The following is a 27,077-nucleotide window of genomic DNA, read 5'->3' as shown; positions in this document are numbered from 1 at the left end:
AAGTCAACACAAATAATTTACATTTTTCTCTTACTTGGATTTAATTAACTAATTAACTAATTAATTAATTATAACGAAAATCATAAATTATTTGAAATGTGGGAAGCAGTTTTAATAAAATTATTACGAAGTTAATTAAAGATAATCATATTTCATTCGCATTAATTTTGTATTACCATAAGTGCCTACACCACAACTAAACCCATATTATTAATACTTTGTATAAATAAGCACATCAAATTTCATACATTAATTTTGTATTACCCTAACTGCCTAGACAAATAACAAGTCTATGTGATTAGCAACTTTTATAAATAAGTTAAAATATCTAAAGTAAAATGACCGGAATTATCGGTTGCCAACCGACCCTGAAGGATTTATATGGGTTTTGTCGGTAGATAGACCAGTTCTAGTTCAACTCGATCGCTTCAGTTCAATTTCTCTTAATTAATTTCGACCACACTGATTTTTTATATGATTTTAGGTTCTGCCTAGTTGAACACCTTAACCTTAGAAATATGATTGTTATGTTTCAGGGTAAGTATGAATGAACGGTCACGACCTAATAAAATGATAAGTCTAAAAAATTTCAAGTTTATTACGTTAAGTAGCTGTGACTGTGCAAGTGGGTCACTTAATGGACATAAACCATAATCAGACATATTTGAACGTAACGGACATAAACCGCAATCAGACATATTTGAACGTAACGAACATAAACCACAACTAGACATATTTGAACGTAGTACTTATAATTTAATCATAGAACCTAAAAATTTGAAGATGTGGAAAGCTCAATTTCAACCTATTTTAGGTATTGATTTAGTTTTTCCACCAATTTTTTTGTATTACATTTATTTATTTAAAAGAAATGATTTGGGTGAATAGAAATAGAATATTGCGATGGGGGAAAGACCAACTAATTGTGGTTGAAAACCACATTTTGGACGTTGCCAAGTTCTACAATGCTAAGCAAAAGGTAGACGTCTTAAAAATAATCCCATAANACGAACGAGTGAGATCGAGAGACGTAGGTGGCGTGAAAGAGAAAGCGGCGGAGAACCGGCGAGAGATACGGAGGAGACACCGGGAGAGGCGGCGTTGGAAATTTGGAATTTCCAGGTAGAGTGATTCGGAAGTTAAAAGAAAGAGATGGTGAAGGAAAGGCAGAGTTGGGGGTTTATATAGAGCAATTGGCTTCACAAGTCAACACAAATAATTTACATTTTTCTCTTACTTGGATTTAATTAACTAATTAACTAATTAATTAATTATAACGAAAATCATAAATTATTTGAAATGTGGGAAGCAGTTTTAATAAAATTATTACGAAGTTAATTAAAGATAATCATATTTCATTCGCATTAATTTTGTATTACCATAAGTGCCTACACCACAACTAAACCCATATTATTAATACTTTGTATAAATAAGCACATCAAATTTCATACATTAATTTTGTATTACCCTAACTGCCTAGACAAATAACAAGTCTATGTGATTAGCAACTTTTATAAATAAGTTAAAATATCTAAAGTAAAATGACCGGAATTATCGGTTGCCAACCGACCCTGAAGGATTTATATGGGTTTTGTCGGTAGATAGACCAGTTCTAGTTCAACTCGATCGCTTCAGTTCAATTTCTCTTAATTAATTTCGACCACACTGATTTTTTATATGATTTTAGGTTCTGCCTAGTTGAACACCTTAACCTTAGAAATATGATTGTTATGTTTCAGGGTAAGTATGAATGAACGGTCACGACCTAATAAAATGATAAGTCTAAAAAATTTCAAGTTTATTACGTTAAGTAGCTGTGACTGTGCAAGTGGGTCACTTAATGGACATAAACCATAATCAGACATATTTGAACGTAACGGACATAAACCGCAATCAGACATATTTGAACGTAACGAACATAAACCACAACTAGACATATTTGAACGTAGTACTTATAATTTAATCATAGAACCTAAAAATTTGAAGATGTGGAAAGCTCAATTTCAACCTATTTTAGGTATTGATTTAGTTTTTCCACCAATTTTTTTGTATTACATTTATTTATTTAAAAGAAATGATTTGGGTGAATAGAAATAGAATATTGCGATGGGGGAAAGACCAACTAATTGTGGTTGAAAACCACATTTTGGACGTTGCCAAGTTCTACAATGCTAAGCAAAAGGTAGACGTCTTAAAAATAATCCCATAATCAAAANCTAATTAGTAGACGTGGGTTCCAATATGACCTAATCCAACTCACGAACATCCCTATCCCTACGCCGAAGGGTCATTTGCTTTACGCCTCCCATTTTTCTCTAGTACCCTTGGGACCAATCAACTTGCAACTATGCCCCTACCCATTCAAATGTCTATGGAAATCAGCCAAAGCCACAGCCTACTAGAAAGAAGCCTTGAAAGAAATGGACCAATATGTGTTATAAGAACCAACAGTTTCCTTCTGTTAAAGCAGGGCTACTACCTAAGAACATACACAAATATCTCAAAAATTTTGCCTATGCCTGAGCCTGACTCCCTCCCTCCCCACCCTGCTGAAGCCGAAACCATAACAGTTATGAAACTACGTCGAGCCACTTCGGCTTTGCGCTCGCAATATGAAAAGATTGAGATGATGATACAATGTTCTCTAATACCAAGTTCATACAATCCCATTTGGATCACATCTTTGTTTCATAGCAGCCTGCTGAGAGACTTGATCAGCACTTTTAAATTCCGTTTTGTAGCCTCATCGCCAGTGAACCCAAGAAGTTCTGAGCTCAAACTCTGCAATAGTGAGGAACAAAGAATTAGAAAGGTAAAGAAAGTAATTATGAGAAGTAACTGCTTGGGACAAACCGGAAAGAACTCGACCAGTTAGGATCTTACCTCTATGTTCTTCAGAGTAAGAATTAGCGTATAAATGGACTTTTGAAGCAGTGCTGTGTTTTCGGGAGTCATAATGGACGCATGCACGCTTCTGTAGACGATCGAAAAAGTCTCAATAAGCACACATCATGTAAAAGGAATTCAAAGATTGATTCTTCTTTTTCTTTTTCAAAATCATCATGTATGTTTTGGGTTTGGGCTGATTTTTGTGCAAGGAAAAGGCCAAAATCTGTTTTACAAATGCTATTTAGGCTGTTCTCTTGAAGAAATGCATAAAAGAATCAAGAATAGAGCGACTAATTTCTGGTGAAAGTTGTCAAGGGATTGAAAATTATAGACCCTTTTCATTTCCTCAACGGGGAAGCTTCATTATAAAGTTTGTGGCAATTCAGAAATCAGAGTTCATCTACATTAAAATCCCAATTTCAAACTTCAGGAATAGTTTACCTTAAATCTTCTGTGGCATGTGACAAACTTTTAGTTAAATTTTCAACCTCCTTTAGAAGACCACTGTCACGAAGCTCAGCGAGAAAAGGTTGAACATCTTCAGCCATGGCTTGAATCTGAGACATCACTACATCAAAACAAACATTTTTCATAGGAAGATAGTTAGATACGTGGAACTATATATCTCACTCATCAAAATAGACAATCAAACAAGAACCTAATACATTTTAACACAAATAATTACAACTTTCAAGGATTAAAGCTATAAATTCCTGATTCCGTTCGAAGGCTCATACCGGAATACCCAAGAAAACTCCCAGTTTCTAGCCGCAATGCAACTCATATGTTAGAGCTATCAATGTTCTAATCATATTTGCTCTTTAAAAGTTTTTTTTAGCAAAAGTTCAGATCCTACCTAAAGGTAAATCTAGAAGCCTTAATAAGTAATCAGATTCCATGGAAGTTGTGACGGTTGAGGATTATTGGGAATGAGTCCCACATTGGTTAATTTAGTAGAAGATCATGGGTTTATAAGTGAGGAATACTATCTCCATTGGTACGAGGCCTTTTGGGAAAGCCCAAAGCAAAACCATGAGAGCTTATGCTCAAAGTGGACAATATCATACTATTGTGGAGAGTCCTGATTCCTAACACTGACCTACGAATACATAGTATTTGTTGTTTTTTTATAAGCCTTCCATCTTCTTCATGAAATCTGTGAACATCCCATCAGAGTTACCAACAAAATATTTTCTTATAATATTTACCAGATATATACATTCATAATTTGAATGACTGCCTAGGAACCAAGGTAGAAAATAAAGTTTAGAGCATGAAATTGTAAGGAGTCGGACCTTTAAAAGCAAAGGCTTTGCTTCTTCAATAACCAAAGCAACTCGTTGAGCTAATGCAAATGTATTGGAAAGCCCTATTTCCTCCGCTTCGCGCCCAAGCCGAGTGAATATTCCAACTAATTCATCCAAACTTACCCCTTGATGCCCCTTCATTTTCTGTTTATCGCATAATATTAAACCTTCTTTGATACATTCAGAGTCAAGTGGTCCCGCTGAAGGCACTGGAATAGGATTGCGAGGAGTAATGTCAATCACTGTCTCCATAAGAAGACCAGACTGGTTTACTTCAACCAATGAATTACGTGGTACAATTATCTTATCATCTTCAACCTGCAAAATGGGTGGTATATTTCATTTTGTGATAGAAAAAAAAATATGGTAAGAAAACGAATTCATGCCAATGGAAAATAACTATGATGAATTCTATAGGAAGATAGTATGAACTAAATGGCATATGGTACAAACTCTTTGTTAAAAGCTTTGATTAAGGAAACTAAAACGTCTCTCTTTTTTATTTTCTTTCCTTTTACGCATCTTAGTCAATGTCTTCTCTCTCTCTCTCTCTTTTTTTTTTTTTTTTTTTTTTTTTTTTTTTTTAATCTTTGTAAGTCAAAGAGTAAGCCTATTTGTTAACTAGCCTATTGGAACAGCCCAAGCCCACCGCTAGCAGATATTGTCCCCCTTTGGGTTTTTCCTTTCGAGTTTCCTCTCAAGGTTTTTAAAACATGTCTGCTAGGGAGAGGTTTCCATACCCTTATAAGGAATACTTCGTTCCTCTCTCCAACCGATGTGGGATCTCATAATCCATCCCTCTTGAGGGCCCGACGTTCTCGCTAGCACACCACCCGATGTCTGGCTTTGATACCATTTGTAACAGCCCAAGCCCACCACTAGCCGCTAGCAGATATTGTCTTCTTTGAGCTTTCCCTTTCGGACTTCCCCTTAAGGTTTTTAAAACGTGTCTACTAGGGAGAGGTTTCCATACCCTTAGAAGGAATACTTAGTTCCTCTTTCCAACCGATGTGAGATCCCACACCTATATAGTTTAACTTTTGGTTCTCAAACTAATGATGAACTAACATGAGTTTGAGATGATTTTGAAGAATAAAAAGTAATTTCAGATACAAAAAGTATTTTTAGTCTTTGGTTAGATAATCAAGGATAGAATGATAAAAATATTCAAAGTGCTTCTAAAAGAAACAATTATTAACGATTATTCCCCAAGAATTTATAGAAAAGTACTTTCATGTTCTAATCAAGCAGAGAAAGGATATGAATTTGCATACCTCAACAACAGTTTCAATACATCTCAAGGAAGGGTTAATACGAATGACATTGCCAACAGTAACCCCTCTAATTCTTACGGGAGTTCCAGTAGAAATACCACAGGCCTGAGCAAACTCAAAGACAGCCAAGTATTTTCTAAATTTAGACCGCAGTTGAAAGCCTCTCAACCAAGCCAAACTGAGTGTGAGAAGGATAGCACCTGACACAAGAAATAACCCAACCCCACCTTCCCATATGCTCCTTTGACCGAACCCAAAATTACTCAATGGACGCAATGTTTGCCTCCATACAGTACGAGGAACATCAAGAAAAATGGCAAGTGGATTCCTTCTTTCTGAAGATGAGGGAGGCACACTATGTCCTGCATCAGCAGATGAGGACCTTATCTTTTTTACTTTTGTTTTTAGACCCAATGGGAGATGATAAGACAACCTATTTGAAGATCTATGTGGGAGTGTAACCAAGGACGAGGGTAAGGCCACAGAAAATTTTGCAACCTGCACATGAGTATCTACCACCATTTTTGCACAACAGCAACAGTGAAACAAAATTTAGAAAACAGCCTGTGGAAGTAACAAATTTTAAAGTTATCAGCAGATAATACAACAACTTCAAGAAATACTTATTCGTTTTCATCATCAAAATGACTGGAAATAGATTTTTTTTTTTTTTTCTTTTACAAGAGCGCTGAGCCATCAACAAGTTCATGTTCAGTTCAATGATCAAGAATTGCACTAGTAAACTTTTTCGCCAATTCAAAACAACATAAAGTTTTCCTTACCAAAGTCATCTCCCAAAATGATATTCACCTCTTAATTTTAGAATTTCCTTCAAGTACGATTGTTGTTTAAAAAAGAACACAGATATTAATAAGGATTTAAGTGTTCCTCTTGTTTTTTGTGAAAGAAATGGGACATTCAATTCACTCTCGCGCAGCAGCTAACAATCATATTACTTAGAGTTTCCAAATTCCAAAGATGATAAAAATAGTAGTACGCTTTCTCTACTTATTATGATCACTGTACGCAAGAGAAGCACATAAATCCATAAAAACATCAATGGCATCCTCAATCAAATCATCAAATCCAGATGTAAAAAGACGAAATGAGGATTCGTACAAACAACGAAATCTAGAAAATTACAGCAAATCCAAAGTGAAATCAAGTTCAAAATACATACCTATAACTCGAGATTGTAGCTATTCGATTGATGATATTGGGTCAACAATTTCAACCAGTAATGGAAACCCAAAAAAAGGTGAAAATGGCGTAGAAAAGAACTGTTTGAACGCCACCATTACCGAAGATTGGGAAGGAAGAAGCTTCGACGCTCAAAAATTCTGACCCATTGGAATGTACAATAGTGAATTGGGCCCATGTTGGGCCTTTTTCCTTGCATTTGGTAAATTACCATAATCGCCCTTTCATCTATTTTTTTTTTTTTTTTCTCCTTTAAAATATAATTGGACTACCTTTGAGTTTATGTTTGAATTTTGCATTTAGTTATATCATCCAATTTTCATTAATTATAAATGGAATATTCACGGGTATTTGTTAAATGACAGAATATATATATATATATTAATTATACATATAAAATTAAAAAAGGAAATAAATAATGTTTTAAATTAAAAATAAAACATAATAATATATTTTTATTATTTACAAATGTCACGTTAATATTTCGTTAATAATTGAATGAAATGGTTATAAAAGACATTTAATTATTATTATTTTTATTGGAAGCTTTTTATGTCAATTTTTTCTTATTCAAATGGTTTACGAAAAGATTGAGATTTATTTATTTATTTTTCTTTATTTTATTACTATTATTATTATATTTTTTTTTTTTACCATTAGATAGCTCAAATGTTAAAATATGAATAAATTTTTATCCGTCAAAACATTCGAATCTCTAATAAATAAATAATTTTTTAAAAAATAAAAGAATAAAACTTAAAGTATGACGTTCACAAAATCTCATTGTTTGGATTAAATTGTGAATGCTATTTTCAAGTTCCCTGTTAAAAAAGTTTCAACGGGGAGATCCAACTAAATAAAAATAAAATTTAATCCAACCTAATGATTGAAACATATGAAGAGTTAAGCTTCAACCAAGTAAATAAGTTGTTATTAAATTCATAATTAAATGCAACTCATATCTAATAAGATTCAAATTTTAAAATGTAAGCATTAAGCCTATTTATTTGATCAAATTAAAACATAGAATAGGAAGGACTCAAATAATTATAATGAAATTTCATGTTGTGTGACAAAAAAAAAAACATAATTGAAAAAAAGATTAGGAATGGAATCAGAATTAGAAACCAAATGGAAAAAACAAACACCCCAAGACAAAACCTTTTAAACTAAAAAGTAAGCACAAACAAATAGCTATCCATTTTATTAGTTTCTCAAAAAGTAAGCACATGACATACACTCAAAAACTTAAAAAAAAAAAAACATAATTGAAAAAAAGATTAGGAATGGAATCAGAATTAGAAACCAAATGGAAAAAACAAACACCCCAAGACAAAACCTTTTAAACTAAAAAGTAAGCACAAACAAATAGCTATCCATTTTATTAGTTTCTCAAAAAGTAAGCACATGACATACACTCAAAAACTTTAAAAAAAAAACCCTTTTTTTATTCTCCTTTTTTCTTGAAAATTAAAATTCCAGTTCTTTTCTTTTTCAATTTTTTTTTTTTTTTTTTTTTTTCCTTCAATCTATAGTCTCTCATTTGATTGCAACGAAAAGTGGAATAAAAGAAGCATAACTTACAAAACTACAAGAAGTTTGTCTTCACAATTCATCCTTCACGTCAGTGGTGCTGACGCTGCTGCTCTTTGGGCTCTCTTTGGCATCATCACCAGATTTTCCTTCTGAACTTGAAACTGGCTTCTGTAGCTTAAAAGGGATTGATGCGTTTTTCTTCAGGAATTTGTAAAAGGCCACGACTGTCCGATCGGTTTCGACTGTGATCTAGAAACCAAAATGGATTCGATCACTTCTCCAGAGCAAGCGGTGCCGTGGTGCAAGAGTAAAGTGAGAATAAGAACTGATAGATTATATAATAATGTTTACTTACAGGATCAAAGCTCTTGTTTCCAGCAGGGAAGAACAGAATTGTTGGGAATCCATCTGACTGTTAAGAGAAAAGGAAGAGCAACTCTGTAAGAAGTTTACGTTGAACATCATCATAGGTTTAAAAGATTATATGTTCCATCCAGATTCCAGAATATAGAGACAGGTGAATTATGGCAAAGAGAAAAAAAAAAATGAAGGTGAGTAAAATCAAACCGACCATCAGCATTTTTCTAGTTGTATTTGTCGAGGATTGCTGGGAGAGATGATCATGGGTTTATAAGGAATACATCTCTATTGATACGAGTCATTTTTACAATTTTAAAGAGTCGTAGTTCATAACATGGTATCAGAGTCATGCTCTTAACTTAGCCATGTCAATGAAATTCTTGAATGTCAAACAAAAAAGTTCTAAGCCTTCAAAGGTGTAGTCAAAAGTGACTCAGGTGTCGAACAAATGATGTACTTTGTTCGGGGGCTCCAGAAAAAGAGTTGAATCTCGATTAAGGGGAGGTTGTTCGAGGGCTCCATAGGTTTCAGGAGAGGCTCTATAGTATACTTTGTTCGAGGAGAGGATTGTTGAGAATTGACGCGAGAGGAATCCCACATTGACTAATTAAAGGGATGATCATGGATTTTATAGGTAAGGAATACATCTCTATTGGTATGATATGAGGCGTTNCGAGGCCTTGTTAGGTAAACAAAAAAAATAATGTCGAGAGAGCTTATGCTNTGATATGAGGCGTTGTTAGGTAAACAAAAAAAATAATGTCGAGAGAGCTTATGCTCAAGTGGATAATATTATACCATTATGGAGGTATGTGATTCGTAACGGTATTGATTAATAAGCATATAAGGAAAGGTAACAAAATCATGATACCTTTGCCCGGGGATGTTCGTTTGTTGAACCATCCATCTTAGCAATGACAAGTGAATCGATGCCATGTAGATGTTTGGCAAGCTTGTTGTAAGTTGGTTCCAGCGCTTGGCAATGCCCGCACCAAGGGGCATAAATCTGGACATGAAACCTAAATCAGTATACAAAGAACAACACGAGAGGGAACATCTAAATGCTTGTTGGTTTACTCGGTACCTCGAGGAGAACATCCTTTGATTCATCTAAAACAATTTCATTGAAGTTGTCTCCAACCACTATTTTCACGTCGCCATCATTCTGCATGAATTAAGGGAACATCTAAATGCTTGTTGATCGAATGGGAAATAAAGTTATACTGTCAGGGAGAGTGAGTTAACTCAACTTACAGTCTCAGGAATGGGATCTGACTTGTAAAAGGGTTTCAGCTTGTCTTCCAAGAAATTTTCTCCAAAAGCCTATAGAGTGATTGGGATGAGCAGAACGAGTAAACAAGGTATTCTTTGTAGGGAATAGGAAGGAAGATGAATTGCCGGACCTTAATATTTTCCAAGGTAACTTCCTTATCAAGCACAAATTTTCTGCTGTCCTCAGTTCCAGTGTAGCCAAGAACCTATATAAAGTAAAATTTAAACTTCCCAATCTCAAGCTTGAAAGTTATGCAAGCATGTCCTAGTCGTATCTGGAAATACTTATAGGAGAGATGATGAAAAAGATCACCTGTGGATCATTTCCACTGATGCCAAAGTATTCTGATACAGGCTTTCCAACATCTTCATTATCAATTTCCACATAAACAAAAATAATCTGCATCAAACACACAAAAATTTAGAAAGAAAATGCAGAAACCATCCCTCGGACTGAAAATTGCTGCAACTAAAATGCATCTCACAATTTCTAGTTAATATCTACAAGAAACAAATAAGGCAATTTGCTGAATTTACGAGCTAATGGAAGCATATATTCCTAGCCATTGAGCCTGACCTTTAGAAGTTGAATTTAGTTTCTCAATTCAGGGATAAAAATATGTAGTTACAATACCTTATTCTGTTCCTAGTCAAAGTTAGAGCCGTTGGATGATGAAAGTCCCACATCCGCTAATTTAGGATGATCATAGGTTTATAATCAAATAATACTCTCTCCATTATTGGTATGAGGCTTATGGGGAATTCCAAAGCAAAACCATGAGAGCTTTATGCTCAAAGTGGACAATATCATACCATTGTGGAGAGTCGTATTCATCTAACATGGTATTAGAGCCGTGCCCTAAAACTTAGTCACTTAGTCGTGCCAATAGACGGGTAAATCCTCAAATGTTGAACAAAGGACTCCAAAAGAAAAGGAGTCAAGCCTCATCGAAGGCATAGTAAAAAATGACTAAGACTCCAAAGGAGTCGAGACTTGATTAAGGGGAGGTGTTGGATGATGAAAGGGGGAAGCCCAAATCAAAGCCATGAGAGCTTATGCTCAAAGTGGACAATACCATACCATTGTGGAGAGTCGTATTCATCTAACCAGAGCTACTTATTAGCGATCAAATTGTTGGGCTGGGAACCTGGGAAAGATAATTATTAACGATCTACTTATCAACAACTATACCTTTCCTTTAAAGGACTTTGCTGATTCTTCAAATATGGGGATGAGTCTCTCTGAATCATTTGAACTTGCAAATAGAATTAACTGGACACAGAATGATACAAATGTGTCAATGATAAAGGAATCTAGAGCTGAACTTCATAAACAAAGGCGTTTCTAGGTGATAGCCATTTCAAGGAGCATGTTTATGCTACAATACCTGTTTCTTAATTGAACTTTCGAAAATCAATGGTGCGCTTTCTCTAGTAAACTTTGTAACTAAAGGAAGCTTATTGGCAAATACAAATTCAGCAATTGCAGACTTGGAAAACTCGCCATCTGTATCACAACGAAGCTCAGAAATCACAATCCAGCCAAAATATATAAAATAAGGGAATCAGAACCTTGAAGTGATTGATAAAAACAAAAGTAATAATCTAACCAAAGCGGCTCAGTTTTTCAGTCTCCTTCTTAATCAATACAAAGGCAGGGCGTTTTGCTGAAGCTTCAATGTGGAAAAGCTTTGCCACTTCAGGATTCACTGTTTGGTAAAAGTTGACATCATCTTCCAGTCTTGAAGCAGCAGCAAGCTCATCGCTCTCAGAGCCCTGCCAAATAGCATTACTAGATCGTGAAGAAAATAGCAAGTATCCGTACAGATTTATCCATTGAGCTACAGACACTACAGCAACAGTTCATGAAGTTAATCGAAGAAAATGCCATTCCATTCCAATCAAAGGTCATAAATACAAGCATATAAAGTGAAAAACGCATAAAAGAAACAGAACCAGGTAAACTCACCACCAAGGAGTTCAGGTAACCAACAGCAACTTTACTTTCAGAGTTCAGAATGCGTTCAGCGTCTTCCACTGAAGTTATGTTGTAAATACCAGGTCCGATCTTCTTCTTGATCCAGGAAACTATAGCATCCCTGCAAAAAGACGTGGTAATTATCTTAAACAGAGAACGCACACAGATCAAGGATGTAAAATAACGTTGATTCATGAACACATTTGTTGCAAACAGTTCCATTACGTAGAACTCGAAGTAAAAGAAACAAATCTACAGTCGAGCATTCGCTCCATTTCCAATCCATAAATCAAAGCCAGACAAATCTTACAACTCAGTACACTTACTTGGTCCTCTGTCCAGGATAAGCTTTGTGAACTCCATCAGAGAAGAAATAAATAGTAGGATATCCTTGAACATCATACTTCTGCGCCAATTCGTCCTCCTCCGTCGCATCAACCTTCGCCAAAACCACGTTCTCGCTCTTCAATTCAGTGGAAGCAGCAGCATATTCCGGCGCCAATGCCTGACAATGTCCACACCATGGTGCATAAAACTCCACCATAACAAACCGGTTCTTCTCCACGAAATCGCTGAAGTTACCCTCCTTCAAGANAAGCAGCAGCATATTCCGGCGCCAACGCTTGACAATGTCCACACCATGGTGCATAAAACTCCACCATAACAAACCGGTTCTTCTCCACGAAATCGCTGAAGTTACCCTCCTTCAAGACGACAACGTCCTTGTCATCCACCACCGGCGCCTTGTACTCATCCCTATCACCCTCCGAGTCCTCGAACTCGGACAAGTCCCCAAAACCTTCATCCACAGGTCCTCCTTCAAACTTATCAAAATCAGGGAGGTGATGATGACTGGAAGCATGAGACTCATCCGCCTCCTCCAGGAAGCTGATGTCTTCATCGTCGTCCTCAGTGCTTTTGGCAGCCGAATCTTTGGCAGGGGAGTCTCCTATACAGAGAACGGAATTGGAGAAGAGAAGAAGAGCAGCCATGGCAAGAAGAAGAAGAGTTCGAGTAGCCATTGTGAAGCAAATTTCGGGTTCGAATCAGATCTGTGTTTAGAAGGGACTATAGAGCGGGTACCAAAGGTCAATGGCTCCAAACGACGACGTTTAGCAGATTAGAAACTTAACGGTCGAGCTGAAATGGAAGAGCTTTTGATTGGCTAATTATTGTCACTTTTAATTTATTTATAAATATAAAACTCGGAACTCTCCAAAATAAATATAATAATATATATATATATATATAAATAAAATTAAATAATCTACATTTCATTAATGTATTTAAAATATAAGTTAAATTTTGAAAACTAAAATATATATATATATATTTTTTTTTTTTAATTTTGCTTAAAAATTAAAATGTGTTTCCTAAAAAAAAAAGTGAAAAATTTTGGGAAAAAAAAACCTACACAATTTTTTAAAATAAAATAAAATAACTCAATATTTTTGTATCTAATACATTAACGTATTAAATTTAAATTTTTAGTTTAAGTTAATAAATTTTTTTTAACAATAATTAAAGACGAAGATATTTGAATATCTAACAAAACTAGATTGCATCTTCTCTCTTTCGTTCTTCACGGTCTGCATCTAGATTGAGTATGTGAGCTGCACAATCTTTCTCGTTGAGTGATATCTGATATATCAATAATATGCATATTCCCTCTTTTGTTCTTCACGTTCTACATCTAGATCGAGTATGTGAGCTACTTAATCCTAACAAGATGAAGGGAAAGAACATGGGTCGAGGAAGTCATGCGCTAAACAAAATCAAGGCAGAAATGGGCGTATGATGGACGGAGGGGCATTTTAGTCTTTTTACATGGATCGAAACCGAAACTAGATTGCATCTTCTCTCTTTCGTTCTTCACAGTCTGCATTTAGATCGAGTATGTGAGCTGCGCAATCTTTCTCATTGAGTGATATCTGATATACCAATAATATGCATATTCCCTCTTTCGTTCTTCACGTTCTACATCTAGATCGAGTATGTGAGCTGCTTAATCCTAACAAGATAAAGGGAAAGAACATGGGTCGAGGAAGTCGTGCACTAAACCAAATCAAGGCAGAAATGGGCGTATAATGGACAGAGGGGCATTTTAGTCTTTTTACATGGATCGAAATCGAAACTAGATTGCATCTTCTCTCTTTCGTTCTTCACGGTCTGCATTTAGATCGAGTATGTGAACTGCGCAATCTTTCTCGTTGAGTGATATCTGATATATCAATAATATGCATCTTCTCTCTTTCGTTCTTCACGTTCTACATCTAGATCGAGTATGTGAGCTGCTTAATCCTAACAAGATGAAGGGAAAGAACATGGGTCGAGGAAGTCATGCGCTAAACAAAATCAAGGCAGAAATGGGCGTATGATGGACGGAGGGGCATTTTAGTCTTTTTACATGGATCGAAATCGAAACTGGGTTGCATCTTCTCTCTTTCGTTCTTCACGGCTACATCTAGATCGAGTATGTGAGTTGCGCAATCCTAAGTCCTAACAAGATGAAAAGAAAGAACATGGGTCGAGGAAGTCGTGCGCTAAACCAAATCAAGGCAGAAATGGGCGTATGATGGACGAAGGGGCATTTTAGTCTTTTTACATGGATGGAAACCGAAAACTAGGTTGTATTTTTGTACTTTATATCATCATTTTAGATACCCATTTGGAAATTAAATGGATTTGTTTCATTTTTATTTAAAATGAAAGGCAATTATTTTGTGAAAGTTAGCCACAAACTCAAAACAATTTCCTCCCATATTATCAGCATCAAAAGTAGGCTCTATTAATATTACCAAGTCCAACAAATATAACTCCTTTTGATCCAAATCAAACAAATTCTAGATCCAACATCTTGTTCCACAACTATGGGAAACACCAAAAGCAACAACAAGAACAAACTTGAAAATTCTGAAAAAAAACCTGTCTCTTCACTTTGCTCCAGATCCTCTACACAACATCATCGTTTCACAGCCTTCCTAGGAGGACCAAGAAACACTGCTGTTTGGATTTTCCTCATTGTCTTCATCCTTTATGTTTTGTACTCCACCAACATCTTCACCGTCGACCGCCGCGAAGAGTGTTCGACCATTTTCGACTCCTCGACCGAAGAACATTTACAGACACTCACCAACGTCTCTTCAACCACCACCACCACCACCACCACCAACGACAACAACAATAATTTTCTCCTTTTCGACGATGAAGAAGAAGAAGAGGAAGAACAAGAACAAGAAGAAGAAGAAGAAGACCAAACGAAAACCGACCCACTTCGTTTGAAGTCGCGACCCTACGACGCGGGGTTGAAACACATCGTTTTCGGGATTGCTGGGTCCTCGAATCTATGGGCGAAGAGGAAAGAATACATAAAGTTATGGTGGAGACCTAAGCAAACGAGAGGGGTTGTTTGGTTGGATAAAAAAGTTTATACTAGAAGAAACGAAGGGTTACCCGATATTCGGATTTCGAGTAGCACGTCACGTTTCAAATATACGAACCGACAGGGACAACGATCTGCATTGCGGATTTCGAGAGTTGTTTCGGAGACTTTTAGGTTGGGGTTGAAGGATGTGAGATGGTTTGTGATGGGGGATGATGATACCGTTTTTATTGTTGAGAATGTTGTGAGGGTGTTGTCAAAGTATGATCATAGGCAGTTTTATTACATTGGGAGCTCATCTGAGAGTCATGTTCAAAATATATACTTTTCTTATGCAATGGCTTATGGAGGGGGAGGGTTTGCAATAAGTTATCCATTGGCCAAAGAGTTGGAGAAGATGCAAGATAAGTGTATTCAACGGTACGATCGATCGTGGTTTCTCTCTTTTTTAGTTTCGGAGATCGATATCATTAATCTTGAAGCATATTTGAATTGATAGGTATCCTGGTTTGTATGGAAGCGATGATCGGATTCAAGCGTGTATGGCTGAGCTTGGAGTGCCACTTACTCGAGAACCAGGGTTTCATCAAGTATTTATAATGGGCTTTCATGGAAATTTGTTCTTTATTGTCGTTATGTTATATGAGGTTTGTTGTTTATTGTTCTTGTGTTGCTTCGTGTAGTATGATGTGTATGGAGATCTACTCGGACTTTTAGGAGCTCATCCAGTGACTCCATTGTTATCCCTTCACCACCTTGACGTAGTAGAACCAATTTTCCCAGGAATGACTCGAGTGAAGAGCCTTCAACGTCTATTCCAAGCTTCAAAACTCGACTCGTCAAGTATAATGCAACAATCAATTTGTTACGATAAGAAACGTTACTGGTCCATTTCTGTTTCTTGGGGGTACGTAGTGCAAATCTTAAGGGGCGTAATGTCACCAAGAGAGTTAGAAATGCCCACAAGAACCTTCCTCAATTGGTACAGAAGAGCAGATTACACCGCTTACGCTTTCAACACTAGACCTGTAACAAAACACCCTTGTCAAAAGCCTTTTGTTTTCTACATGGGAAGTACCCGTTACGATCCAGCTAAAAAACAGATCATTGGTGTTTATGTTCGTGAAAAGTCTCGTCACCCGTCTTGTCGTTGGAAAATGCCCTCGCCCGACAAGCTTCACTCTATCATCGTCGTGAAGAAGCCCGATCCTTACCGATGGCAAAAGGTAATACACGATTAAACGTTTCTAGTCATCACTATTGTAACTAAGTGAATCACAATGTTCAAATTTGCAGTCACCAAGAAGGGATTGCTGCAGAGTTCTTCCATCACGTAAGGCCACCACGTACTACTTATCAGTGGGAAACTGCCGTGGAGCTGAGATTAGTGAAGTTGGTTAAGGACAGAACTGTCTTTTTACAATGTCTTTATGTTTCAACTTCTCAAATAGTAAAAGGAGAGAGAGTTGTAATTAGTCAACTGAGAGAGAGAGAGAGAATGTTAAACATTTTGTTTTCTTTTATTTATTATTATTATTTATATTTGGGAGATAATATGCTATAAAAAGGATTATTTTCTTTTAATTCAGTTTCTTAAAGTTAAAATTTTTATATGTTTTAATCATCTTTATTAATTCAAAATTTTAAAATAATAATTTATTTATTAGATATAAATTTTAATTTTAATTTTGTATAGACTATATTTATGAATTTTAAATAATTTAAAATTCATAAGCTAAATTTATAATTTAATAATTTTTTTTATTCGGAAGAAAAGTCAATTTGGTCTTTAAAATAAATATAAATTTAATAATGGTTGCATATTTACCCTCTATTCAATTCTTGTTAATTAGTCTACCAATTTTAACAAAAAAATATATATATAAAAAAGAAAAATCTATAAACTTGTTAAATTTAGGTTAGACACAAATTAATTATTAAATAATTTAGTCAAATCTCATAAATTTCAATAAAAGAAAAGTAATGTTTTTTTTTATTTGATGAATTTTTCTTTATACATGTTGCATAAATTATTAAAGGAGAATACATTTACTTCAAACTAATATTTAATAAATTATTAAAATTGAAATATTTTTAAAAATTATAATATTTATTTAAGTTTATAATTTGATGAAATTAAAATTAAGAAAAAAAAAAGTTTTAGGGGTCCAAAAAATCTTGATTTTGTCTTTTAGTTGTTGGTCAACAGCCTCTTGGTTCTGAATGGGTGGAAAGGAAGAGGGTGTCGTTGAGCTCGTTCGCAGAGGAATTATTTTAGGAGGAAATTATTCTCTGTTGCGCTTTCCCATACTCTCAGTACGGCGCCTCGATCAGCGTTCAATATTCAATCCCGAGGTAAAAACAAATAAAATAATAATAATAACAAAAAGGAGAGAGTGACGAAGTCAAAGTTAGGTGGGCCCCTGTACATGATGTTGGGACCCACTTGTCGACATGTTTTAATTTTTCTATAAATATTTTTCTTTTTTCTTAAAACTTTATAAAATAACTAATTTGAATAATTTCGTTATTATTTTTATGGTTGATTATTTAACAAATTGTTATAATTAAAATAAGAAACTAAAACTATTTTCTGAGCTATAAAAATTCATGCCAATTTTGAAAGTTCAAGGACCAAAACTAAATATTTTGAAAAAACCAACGCTCTCAAACAAGACGAAATGGTACAAAAAGCAAACTATAATCGAACATGAACTCACAATCTCACAAACAAAACTACGTTTTAGTAGAAATAACACCAGGAAGAGCAGCAAACCACAACATTTTACCTTCCTGTGGGAGACACAAATTTTACTTCCCAATGTAAGACATGCGAAGAAGCTTGATCAAAAGGCCGAGGACGACGCAGCCCTATTTCACGTCGTATCGACCATCACTGGACAAGATTCTAGAAGATGGTGAATATAGATCCCTCTTAATTCCTGATAAATGAACCTTTGCCATGATTATATACAAGAATTATTAGTTCCCTTTTGTTACCAACTAGCCAACCAACTCTTAACGTGACATCAATGTTGAGGATTATTGGGTGTGAATCACACCTTGGTTAATTTAGTGGAAAGTAAAGAATACTATCTTCATTGGTATGAGATTGAGAGACTCCCTCCATATGAGTTCTTTTATATCTTCTTCATCTAAGGATGCCTGTTCGAAGTCGAAGTTGAAAGGAGAAGGGCAGGTTGGTTCATCATTGAGTTCATGAAGACTCACTACATATGGGTGATTCATTGCCTCCTCAACTAGTAAACACAATAAGAAATGCATCTCGTTTCAAGAAAAAGAGGTTCCTTAAGTAATGTCAGATGCAAAGGTGGGTGAGTTACCAGTTATTCTCTTGCTTGGATCAAAGAGAAGCATCCTCTCTGCAAGATCAACCGCCAGTGGAGGAAGATCTGGTAACTTTTCGGTCAGCGGTTGTCTTGGGAAATGAGGAAGTTTCTTGACATACTTCAGTGCCTTGTCACTTCTAAGAAATCCAAGATCGGAATCATCTGGTGAACCTAACAACTGTATTTGGGGTAATGATCAAGAGATAACTATATATTCACAAGCAGCACAAATCTAAAGTTGCAACATATGCAAATAACATTTTAGGTAGTTAATGAAACTGACTACTATAAAAATCGATCACATGTATTAGCTCAAACCCACCGCTAGTAATATTGTTTGTTTTGGCCCGTTACGTATCGCCGTTAGTCTCACGGTTTTAAAGTGCGTCTACTAGGGAGAGGTTTCCACACCCTTATAAGGAATGTTTCATTCCCCTCACCAACTGATGTGGGATCTCACAATTCACACCCTTAGGGCCNGAGAGGTTTCCACACCCTTATAAGGAATGTTTCGTTCCCCTCACCAACTGATGTGGGATCTCACAATTCACCCCCTTAGGGCCCAACGTCCTCGCTGGCACACCGCCTGGTGTCTGGCTTTAANACACCGCCCGGTGTCTGGCTTTGATTTCATTTGTAACTGCTCAAACCCACCACTAACAGATACTGTTTGCTTTGGCCCGTTACCAGCCTCACGGTTTTAAAACACGTCTCTTATAAGGAATGTTTCATTCCCTTCTCCAACCGACGTGGGATCTTACAATCCACCCCCCTTGGAGCCCAGCATCCTTGCTGACACACAGCCCAATGTCTAGCTCTGATACTATTAGTAACAGCCCAAAACCCACCACTAGCCGATATTGTCCATTTTGGCTCGTTACGTATTGTCGTCAACCTCATGGTTTTAAAACGCATCTAACCTCACCCTTATAAGGAATGTTTCATTCCACTCACCAACCGAGGTGGGATCTCACACCACCTCAGTGTGTGGTTTGTTGAATGCTTAATTTCAAATCATGCAGAAAATTGGAAGACAATGATTAAGTACTACCTCAGTTATAAGCCCCAGTTGNGGTTTTAAAACGCATCTAACCTCACCCTTATAAGGAATGTTTCTTTCCACTCACCAACCGAGGTGGGATCTCACACCACCTCAGTGTTTGTTGAATGCTTAATTTCAAATCATGCAGAAAATTGGAAGACAATGATTAAGTACTACCTCAGTTACGCGTAATCTTTACCAGGGAACAGTGGCTCCCTCCTTAGAATTTCCATGAGAATACATCCAACAGACCAAATATCTATCGCAGCAGTGTATTCAGAGGTATTAAGTAGCGGCTCAGGGGCTCGATACCATCTGGTTACAACATATTCTGTCATAAAATCCGTCTCTGATNCAAATATCTATCGCAGCAGTGTATTCAGAGGTATTAAGTAGCAGCTCAGGGGCTCGATACCATCTGGTTACAACATATTCTGTCATAAAATCCGTCTCTGATGTTCTTGCTAACCCAAAATCACAAATCTTGAGGTCGCAATTTGCATTGAGAAGCAGATTGCCTGGTTTTAGATCTCGGTGCAAGACATTTGCAGAGTGTAAATACTTCAAACCTCGTAGTAACTGGTATAAGAAGTACTGTCCAAACAACAAACATAAAATCATTCAGACAGTTTCAAATCTTTCTTGTTCCTCCAACAAAATCATAATCAACATAAAAACTTTGTACTAAAAATTGAAACAATCTTTTGCTAAGATCTAACCGGAATGATAAGTGTCCCTTACCTGNATCATAATCAACATAAAAACTTTGTACTAAAAATTGAAACAACCTTTTGCTAAGATCTAACCGGAATGATAAGTGTCCCTTACCTGACAGTGATCGTCTGTTAGAGCTTGGCTAGAGCAAATGATCTGATGCAGGTCAGTGTCCATTAATTCATACACAATATACACATCATTGAATTTTTCCTTTTCTGGTGGAGGAATTATATCTTTGATCTTTATAATCTGAAAGGAAGTTAAAAACAGATCATTATGCTTCAATGGCAGAATCAAATAAGTCCCCCAGGGAAACTAAACATTACAACTATCCGTTCATCAAACATTAACTAAATCTGTTCATGGCATGAGAAAAACAGAGCTGAAGTAGAAACATATAAATAAAAAGTTCAAAATTAAACACTAATTAAGCTGAAGTTCAACCTGGATATGCAGCAATTGCTAAGAACTAATCACAGCAATAAATGGATGTTAAATCCTAGCAAAATTTGCACCCACATGAAGAATGTTTATTTGAGTGAAATACATTTTCATGGTCCATATGGCATAGAAGTTTAATCTCACGAAGAGTTCTCTTGGCATCAACCCAGTTATCAAAAGCATTCCCTATCTTCTTTATCGCAACCTCATCTTTCGTCTCCGAATTCGTCGTGCAGCCGAGTAAACAGATGATCAAAATCTTAGCATATACCAAAATATAATCGAAGAACTTAGAAGCAAAGCGAAAAACGAAAGAGGAGGAAAAGAAGTACCAAACAATGGCGTAAGCACCGCGTCCAACAGGCTGAATTGAAGGGGCGTACTTGGCGGAGACCTCAAATAAGTTGCCGAGAACGTTGTAGAGGATGTACCTTCCATCGTAGGTGGGAAGGCCATTGATCTCCACAGCCGTGTAATCGTTTTCCATGGTTCTTGGGCGTGGAAGTGAGTAAGAGAAGCAGATGATCTAGGGAAGAAGAAGAAGATAGGGCGCCACCATCTCATCTGCCATTTTACTTTGCGCGTCTTTCCAAACATTCAATTTTGATTTTTTATTTTATTTTATTTTATTTTTTTTCAAAGGAATATATTTGGGTTGAGATTAGATTTAAATAAATGAAAATTTTATACGGTTAAGTTTAATTATAATTATATAGATACATAATATTTATTTTCTTTTATAATTGTTTTTTAATTATTTATTTAAAATAAATTTTAAGTAAAGTGTAGTTTTCAAAATATATGTTGAAATACAATGAAAAATTATAAAAAAAGGTCTGTTTTTTTTTTATATATATTATAAAAAATAAAGGTATAGTAGGGTTACCGGTACCATTGTATGCCTACACTAAATTAGCCGATTTGATGGCTATGGCTGTTTTCGCCCTATATCCCACATCGGAAATTGGCAAATGATAATATCATTATTTAAATAGAAAGATGTTGCCTTTNATTATAAAAAATAAAGGTATAGTAGGGTTACCGGTACCATTGTATGCCTACACTAAATTAGCCGATTTGATGGCTATGGCTGTTTTCGCCCTATATCCCACATCGGAAATTGGCAAATGATAATATCATTATTTAAATAGAAAGATGTTGACTTTAGGGCACGACCTTACTTGAACAGGATCTGTTCTATAGGTTGTACAACTGTGTCTTTGAGTTCTAAGGAGACGAGAACCTTAGTCTGGTGGATGATTCACTGCTGTGCGACTAGAGCGTGACTAACGGCTAATGGGCTTTCCGGTCCTGCGGCTGTAGATGATCGTTCTCGGGGGTAGGCTTGGCCTTCCTGGAATGGTCGCACGGCGGTCTGACAGACTCAAAATCTTTTTTTCCTTNGGCTAATGGGCTTTCCGGTCCTGCGGCTGTAGATGATCGTTCTCGGGTAGGCTTGCCTTCCTGGGATGGTCGCACGGCGGTCTGACAGACTCAAAATCTTTTTTGCTCTCTCTCTATCTCCTTTTGGTTTTTCTTTTTGAATCTGTGCTGTAATGGAAACCCTTTGTTTCGAGAGTGAAATCTAAAGAGATCTGTTGGTTTGGAAGTGGGTAGAGTAATTAGAAGTTGGGTGTATCTGCGTTGTTATTCTGCAGTGCTCCTTAGGTGTTTGATGAAAAGCCTCACAGACCTGCTCTTGGCCTCTTCATCTTCAACCACCCAATGGAGGTGGATGAGGTCGAAGCTACGGTACATTTTAACCCAACTTTGCGTTTTTGCTTCTTTCAATTGTTAACTTTGGAGATGAGTAAATTCAAACATATGATTAGTTTACAGTAAAGATCAAAATGTACAAATATTAGTTTAGTTGTTGATTTACAGTTGAAAGAGTGATTGTTCTCATGCTTCCACTTTTAGAAATTTTAGTTTTGTTTCTCTTTTTCAATTTGTAATCAAATACCCAAAAAAACAACTTAACCATTAATTTGGGATGAAAATCGTTAATACCATTAATTTTTGGATGAAAATCGTTAATACTTTGTGTTAATACTTTGTGTCATGCTTTGCAATGAGGCACGCTATGTCAAATATGTTGGTAAATAATGTCTATATCACTCTGTTTATATCACTCATCATGTCTTAGACATTCTGCAAGTGGATATACAAGATTGAATTACCTTCATGATCTGTTTGACAAATATGAAATGAATTACCTTCATGATCAAGAGTAAAGAAAATTTTATGATCAAGAGTAAAGAAAATTCGTAATTCAAATTACTCCAGAAGGTTTTAATCAATAACATTTGAAGTTCTAAATACAAGAATTTGTAATGAAAAACTTAGCTAAAATAAATTATATTCTAACTCCAAAATTTGATGTCTCTCTTACTTTAGTGATAGGTAACTCCCAAATTAGTCCAAATTAGATGGACTAAGATATGAGAAATACTGATCAAAGAAAATAATGCTTACTTTAGTGATAGGTAACTCCCAAATTAGTCCAAATTAGATGGACTAAGATATGAGAAATACTCATAGCCTCCCTGTTAAAATGACTAGTTAACGGTGGTATGTGGGTTACAATATAACCTTAACTCCTATATTTAAAACTAGTTTAAATATGACAAACAAATAGTCTGATATAAGTGCAATGAATAAAATGTGCTTATTAGTCATCATTGGACTAATTTACCAATTTCATAAATTTAGCTATCTGAGTTCATTAAATGCAACTTAAAGTACATTTAATTCATCTCTTTTTTTAAGCTCAACTTTGCACAACATATAAGAGAGAGAGGTCTCCAACGTCTTCTAGAATTTCTTATGATGAGCTCACCATAGCTTGAATATAAGTATATAAGGTTTGTTGTAGCTTCTTGACTCTCGTCCTTGTAATTGGACCTTGAGGTATGAAAATTCCTAGGTCGTGCTTCATATCAGTTTAAACCATAAGAATCGATCTACTTTCACTCGGCCTAAAAAAATCCATCGCAGTCTCTATCTATAATGACTAACAGATATGGTTTGGGAAGTGGAGAAGATTCTGATACTCAAGCAGCACTATCTGCATCTTCTAACAGTGAATACCTTTTAAGTGTTGCAACAGTCTGCTCCTTAGCACTGCAAATGTAGAATCAACATGAATGATACACACCATGGTTTGAGTCATACAACGAAAATAGAAGAATCACAAGAACAAACATACCTTCCAGCTCTGATTATCTTAAACGTCCCTCGCTTGGTGAGGTCGATAATCGTAGAACCTGCTCGTCCAGCAGGAAGAACGCCGCCATCATATACATAAGCACAGTGTTGCCATAGGTTTTCAAAATCATTAACACAGACACTGCTTGGTTGTCCACTTAAATTAGCACTTGTAAGAGCCAATGCTGTCCCTGATCTACGGGAAATAAGCCTAATGAAGTCAGCGTCGGGTACACGGACTCCTATACTCTCCAATCCAGGGTTCAGAGATTTCTCAAGAATACTCGACTCGCCTACAAAAAATCTAAATGTAAAAAACTCAGACTACAGGAAGGTTAGAGACTAAAATCTAAATGAACATATTCTTGGATATGTAGGTGTGACAGTCCAATCCATTAATAAGGGATATGTCAAATTAATATCTTGTTTCCATAGGGAGAGGACCCCTCCCAGAGTACTCTTTAGCATTTTAAAAAAAATTGAAACGGTTTAATCAACGTAAGAACAGAATATCCAAAAGATTGTNGTTTCCATAGGGAGAGGACCCCTCCCAGAGTACTCTTTAGCATTTAAAAAAAATTAAAACGGTTTAATCAACGTAAGAACAGAATATCCAAAAGATTGTTTCAACCCGCCCAACAGAAGCCGAGTACGCTACCCAAAAAAATAGTTACTCGTCTACTTTCTTCAATCAAAGAATGCTCGTCAAGGTTACATTATCAAAAGAAAGAGATTTGTAGTACAAACCTCTTTTTAGTACAACGGTCACCGGTCCTGGAAGGAGAGAATCGAGCAAACCATGAGGCAAATGGTCTGCTACAGCAAAACGAGTTATGTCAGAGACATCGCCAACACAAATGGCGAGAGGGCTCGTAAGTTTACGTCCTTTAATTTCGTAAATCCTATTGACTGCTTCAGAAGAACTGCAAAATTAATCCCAACAGAAACCAGTTACATAAATGCATAGTGCAACATTATTAAGTTTAGAAATGGTTAATTTGTGCATATAATTTCACAAACAGGATAAACCATCTCCTTCCTATTCTGTTCATCAATTTTTTACTCATACACTTCCAAAATGAATACTGTGCTACCCTCCTTTCTTAGAAANCAGTTACATAAATGCAGAGTGCAACATTATTAAGTTTAGAAATGGTTAATTTGTGCATATAATTTCACAAACAGGATAAACCATCTCCTTCCTATTCTGTTCATCAATTTTTTACTCATACACTTCCAAAATGANCCTCCTTTCTATTCTGTTCATCAATTTTTTACTCATACACTTCCAAAATGAATACTGTGCTACCCTCCTTTCTTAGAAACACATTTCATGACTTAACAAGAAGAGTGTTTTAAAAGATTGAAAAATTATTATAAAACGATGCATAATTGATAACCAGATCCTGAAGAGTGCCGAAACAATTATGTTTCAACACTTTCACCATTGAACCAAGAACACTGTTGATCTACCAGCCATAAACCAACTTGCATTCCACGAGAATAAACCAATTGCACAACTGAAATAAGTGTTGCATTATCATTGAAAAGTTCAACTTTATACCAGTATTCAGACTTCTCGCAATCCATTTAATCAAAGACCAAGAATTAGAAAATCGTTTGCTTAGCACCAAAACCACTCTTCTAGGATCGAAAACAAACTCAACCGTACCCTCCTTCACCATACACACTTCCATTTGCAAAGCAACAGATTCCTTAGCCATCTTCTCAAAAGAAAAAGATGTCCAAGCAATGAGAGAAGCGTAAGGACATTAAAAGAGTGGAGGAAAGTTCAACAAGTACTCCTAGTTTTTCCTCCGTGCCTGTGAAATAAAGATCGAAGACCTTCCCATGAAGATTCTCCCAAGCGACCCTGCAACATTTTCCTTTAGTATTTAAAACTAGCTACACCCATACCGAAGCCTCTGTAAGACATCTTTTCCTGAAGAAGAGCCCCTTGCTTGGCATGAAACTAAATTGTAGCCAAGCGATCCTTCACGCCACTGCCACCTAGTAACAGTACTAAAGAAGATGACCTCCCCCTACTTCAATCCATTACCACCACATTTCCCCCAGAAGACTATCTGCCAACTCGAAAAAGTCTCTCAATCTTAGCAACCATGAGAGACACTCATGCGCCGTACGCTAAAACGAGCTTGGGCAACGATTGACTATTCCCACTCGCCACAATCGGGGGTGCAAAATCATCGTGTGAAGCCAAGCCCAAAACATCGTGTGCGGTCAAACAATTGTCTCTTCGTTGAATAGGGAGAATTCATAAGGCGTCTCATCTCAATGAAAGGCAAACATCGACTAGCGAGCATCAAACAACCATGTGCCACCCACGCTCATACGATCAGTACTCCTGACTCAACCAAGATCTTTCACCAAAAACCTTTGTACTAAACAAGATCACAAATACAATCCTCTATTTTTAATAAATTTTGGAAGAATCAGAGGTTCTTTCCCACCTACACCTACCATGAAGACTTCATCTTAAGAAAAATCTATATTACAATTGATAAAACTCCTTCATAATTGGCAAAAAGAAAAGAAACTCACAAAATAGAAAAGGAAATTACAGAAACAACCCATTAAAAGGAATGCATACCAAGCATCACAAGCGAGTCCGTAAAGAGTATCAGTGGGGACTGCAATAACCTTCCCAGCCTTAAGAGCTTCAGTAGCTTCTTGAGCAAAAGCTTCAGAGGCAGGGCGAAGAGCTTGCAAACTGTTCTCCACGCGCATACTACATTTTTCCAAACTCCATACCGTTTTAGGAAAATTCAACCTCGATCCTCTATTGTGATGCAAGAACGAAACAAATCCATAATTCGGAGCACCTAATATCGCAATGAAATGTGTAAATTCATGTTTGAATCCTCCAATAATCATACAAAACAGTTAAAAAAGCGTTAAAAGATTAAACCGAACCTAGCTGAGAAGAGGGAAACGTCGCAAACGTTCTGATTAGAGAGAGACCCTCAACCATTTTCGCCGGAAGTGTGTTCATTGTGGTCGGCAGCATAGCAGCCGCTGTCAACTCGAGCCCTAGTTCCAACCGTCGTCACCAAGAAGCCAACCCCAAGCGGGGTTTTGCAGAAAAGGACCAAACTCTGTTT

General features: G+C 36.2%; 5 protein-coding genes and 1 non-coding gene across 9 annotated transcripts; 2 read left to right on the top strand and 4 right to left on the bottom strand.

The window, feature by feature from the left end:
• Window positions 1–2,396: 2,396 nt before the first annotated feature.
• On the bottom strand, window positions 2,397–6,808 carry LOC111787301 (protein TRIGALACTOSYLDIACYLGLYCEROL 2, chloroplastic-like). Of its 2 annotated transcripts, none has more exons than XM_023667350.1 (6): window positions 6,651–6,808; window positions 5,471–6,034; window positions 4,185–4,514; window positions 3,331–3,446; window positions 2,884–2,974; window positions 2,397–2,781 (listed from the first exon to the last, which is right to left on the bottom strand). In XM_023667350.1, exons 2-6 carry the CDS (start codon window positions 5,990–5,992, stop codon window positions 2,689–2,691), a joined length of 1,152 nt encoding a protein of 383 aa, XP_023523118.1. In that variant the 5' UTR covers window positions 5,993–6,034; window positions 6,651–6,808; the 3' UTR covers window positions 2,397–2,688. The 2 variants fall into 2 exon arrangements, with proteins under 2 accessions (XP_023523118.1, XP_023523123.1); XM_023667355.1 differs by having other exon boundaries at window positions 5,471–5,994.
• A 1,366-nt stretch (window positions 6,809–8,174) lies between these two features.
• On the bottom strand, window positions 8,175–12,877 carry LOC111786997 (protein disulfide isomerase-like 1-4). Of its 3 annotated transcripts, none has more exons than XM_023667179.1 (13): window positions 12,448–12,877; window positions 12,143–12,329; window positions 11,808–11,937; window positions 11,449–11,614; window positions 11,227–11,345; window positions 11,031–11,111; window positions 10,152–10,238; window positions 9,970–10,044; window positions 9,821–9,889; window positions 9,651–9,731; window positions 9,438–9,572; window positions 8,562–8,618; window positions 8,175–8,455 (listed from the first exon to the last, which is right to left on the bottom strand). In XM_023667179.1, the coding sequence occupies exons 1-13, from the start codon at window positions 12,836–12,838 to the stop codon at window positions 8,276–8,278; spliced, it is 1,758 nt and encodes a 585-aa protein (XP_023522947.1). In that variant the 5' UTR covers window positions 12,839–12,877; the 3' UTR covers window positions 8,175–8,275. The 3 variants fall into 3 exon arrangements, with proteins under 3 accessions (XP_023522947.1, XP_023522958.1, XP_023522952.1); XM_023667190.1 differs by having other exon boundaries at window positions 12,143–12,357; window positions 12,476–12,877; XM_023667184.1 differs by having other exon boundaries at window positions 12,143–12,402; window positions 12,521–12,877.
• Window positions 12,878–14,686: 1,809 nt separating this feature from the next.
• LOC111788477 lies at window positions 14,687–16,599 on the top strand. The gene is made up of 4 exons (XM_023668812.1): window positions 14,687–15,618; window positions 15,698–15,788; window positions 15,882–16,424; window positions 16,495–16,599. The coding sequence occupies exons 1-4, from the start codon at window positions 14,687–14,689 to the stop codon at window positions 16,597–16,599; spliced, it is 1,671 nt and encodes a 556-aa protein (XP_023524580.1).
• Window positions 16,600–18,069: 1,470 nt separating this feature from the next.
• LOC111788476 (mitogen-activated protein kinase homolog NTF6-like) lies at window positions 18,070–21,235 on the bottom strand. Its single transcript, XM_023668811.1, has 8 exons — window positions 20,855–21,235; window positions 20,419–20,556; window positions 19,953–20,184; window positions 19,777–19,849; window positions 19,600–19,636; window positions 18,543–18,726; window positions 18,292–18,458; window positions 18,070–18,153 (listed from the first exon to the last, which is right to left on the bottom strand). Exons 1-8 carry the CDS (start codon window positions 21,233–21,235, stop codon window positions 18,070–18,072), a joined length of 1,296 nt encoding a protein of 431 aa, XP_023524579.1.
• A 684-nt stretch (window positions 21,236–21,919) lies between these two features.
• LOC111789462 lies at window positions 21,920–22,133 on the top strand. The gene has a single exon (XR_002814360.1). It is a non-coding gene; the product is annotated as a small nucleolar RNA U3 (small nucleolar RNA).
• A 1,389-nt stretch (window positions 22,134–23,522) lies between these two features.
• Window positions 23,523–27,077, bottom strand: LOC111787429 (yrdC domain-containing protein, mitochondrial-like). The gene is made up of 5 exons (XM_023667388.1): window positions 26,890–27,077; window positions 26,567–26,798; window positions 24,703–24,878; window positions 23,957–24,248; window positions 23,523–23,871 (listed from the first exon to the last, which is right to left on the bottom strand). The coding sequence occupies exons 1-5, from the start codon at window positions 26,981–26,983 to the stop codon at window positions 23,802–23,804; spliced, it is 864 nt and encodes a 287-aa protein (XP_023523156.1). The 5' UTR covers window positions 26,984–27,077; the 3' UTR covers window positions 23,523–23,801.

This window comes from Cucurbita pepo, chromosome LG02, assembly GCF_002806865.2.
Source record: "Cucurbita pepo subsp. pepo cultivar mu-cu-16 chromosome LG02, ASM280686v2, whole genome shotgun sequence".
In the NCBI taxonomy this organism is placed as follows: Eukaryota; Viridiplantae; Streptophyta; class Magnoliopsida; order Cucurbitales; family Cucurbitaceae; genus Cucurbita; species Cucurbita pepo.
Note: the sequence above shows the minus strand (reverse complement) of the source record. Positions and strands in the feature narration are given on the sequence as shown.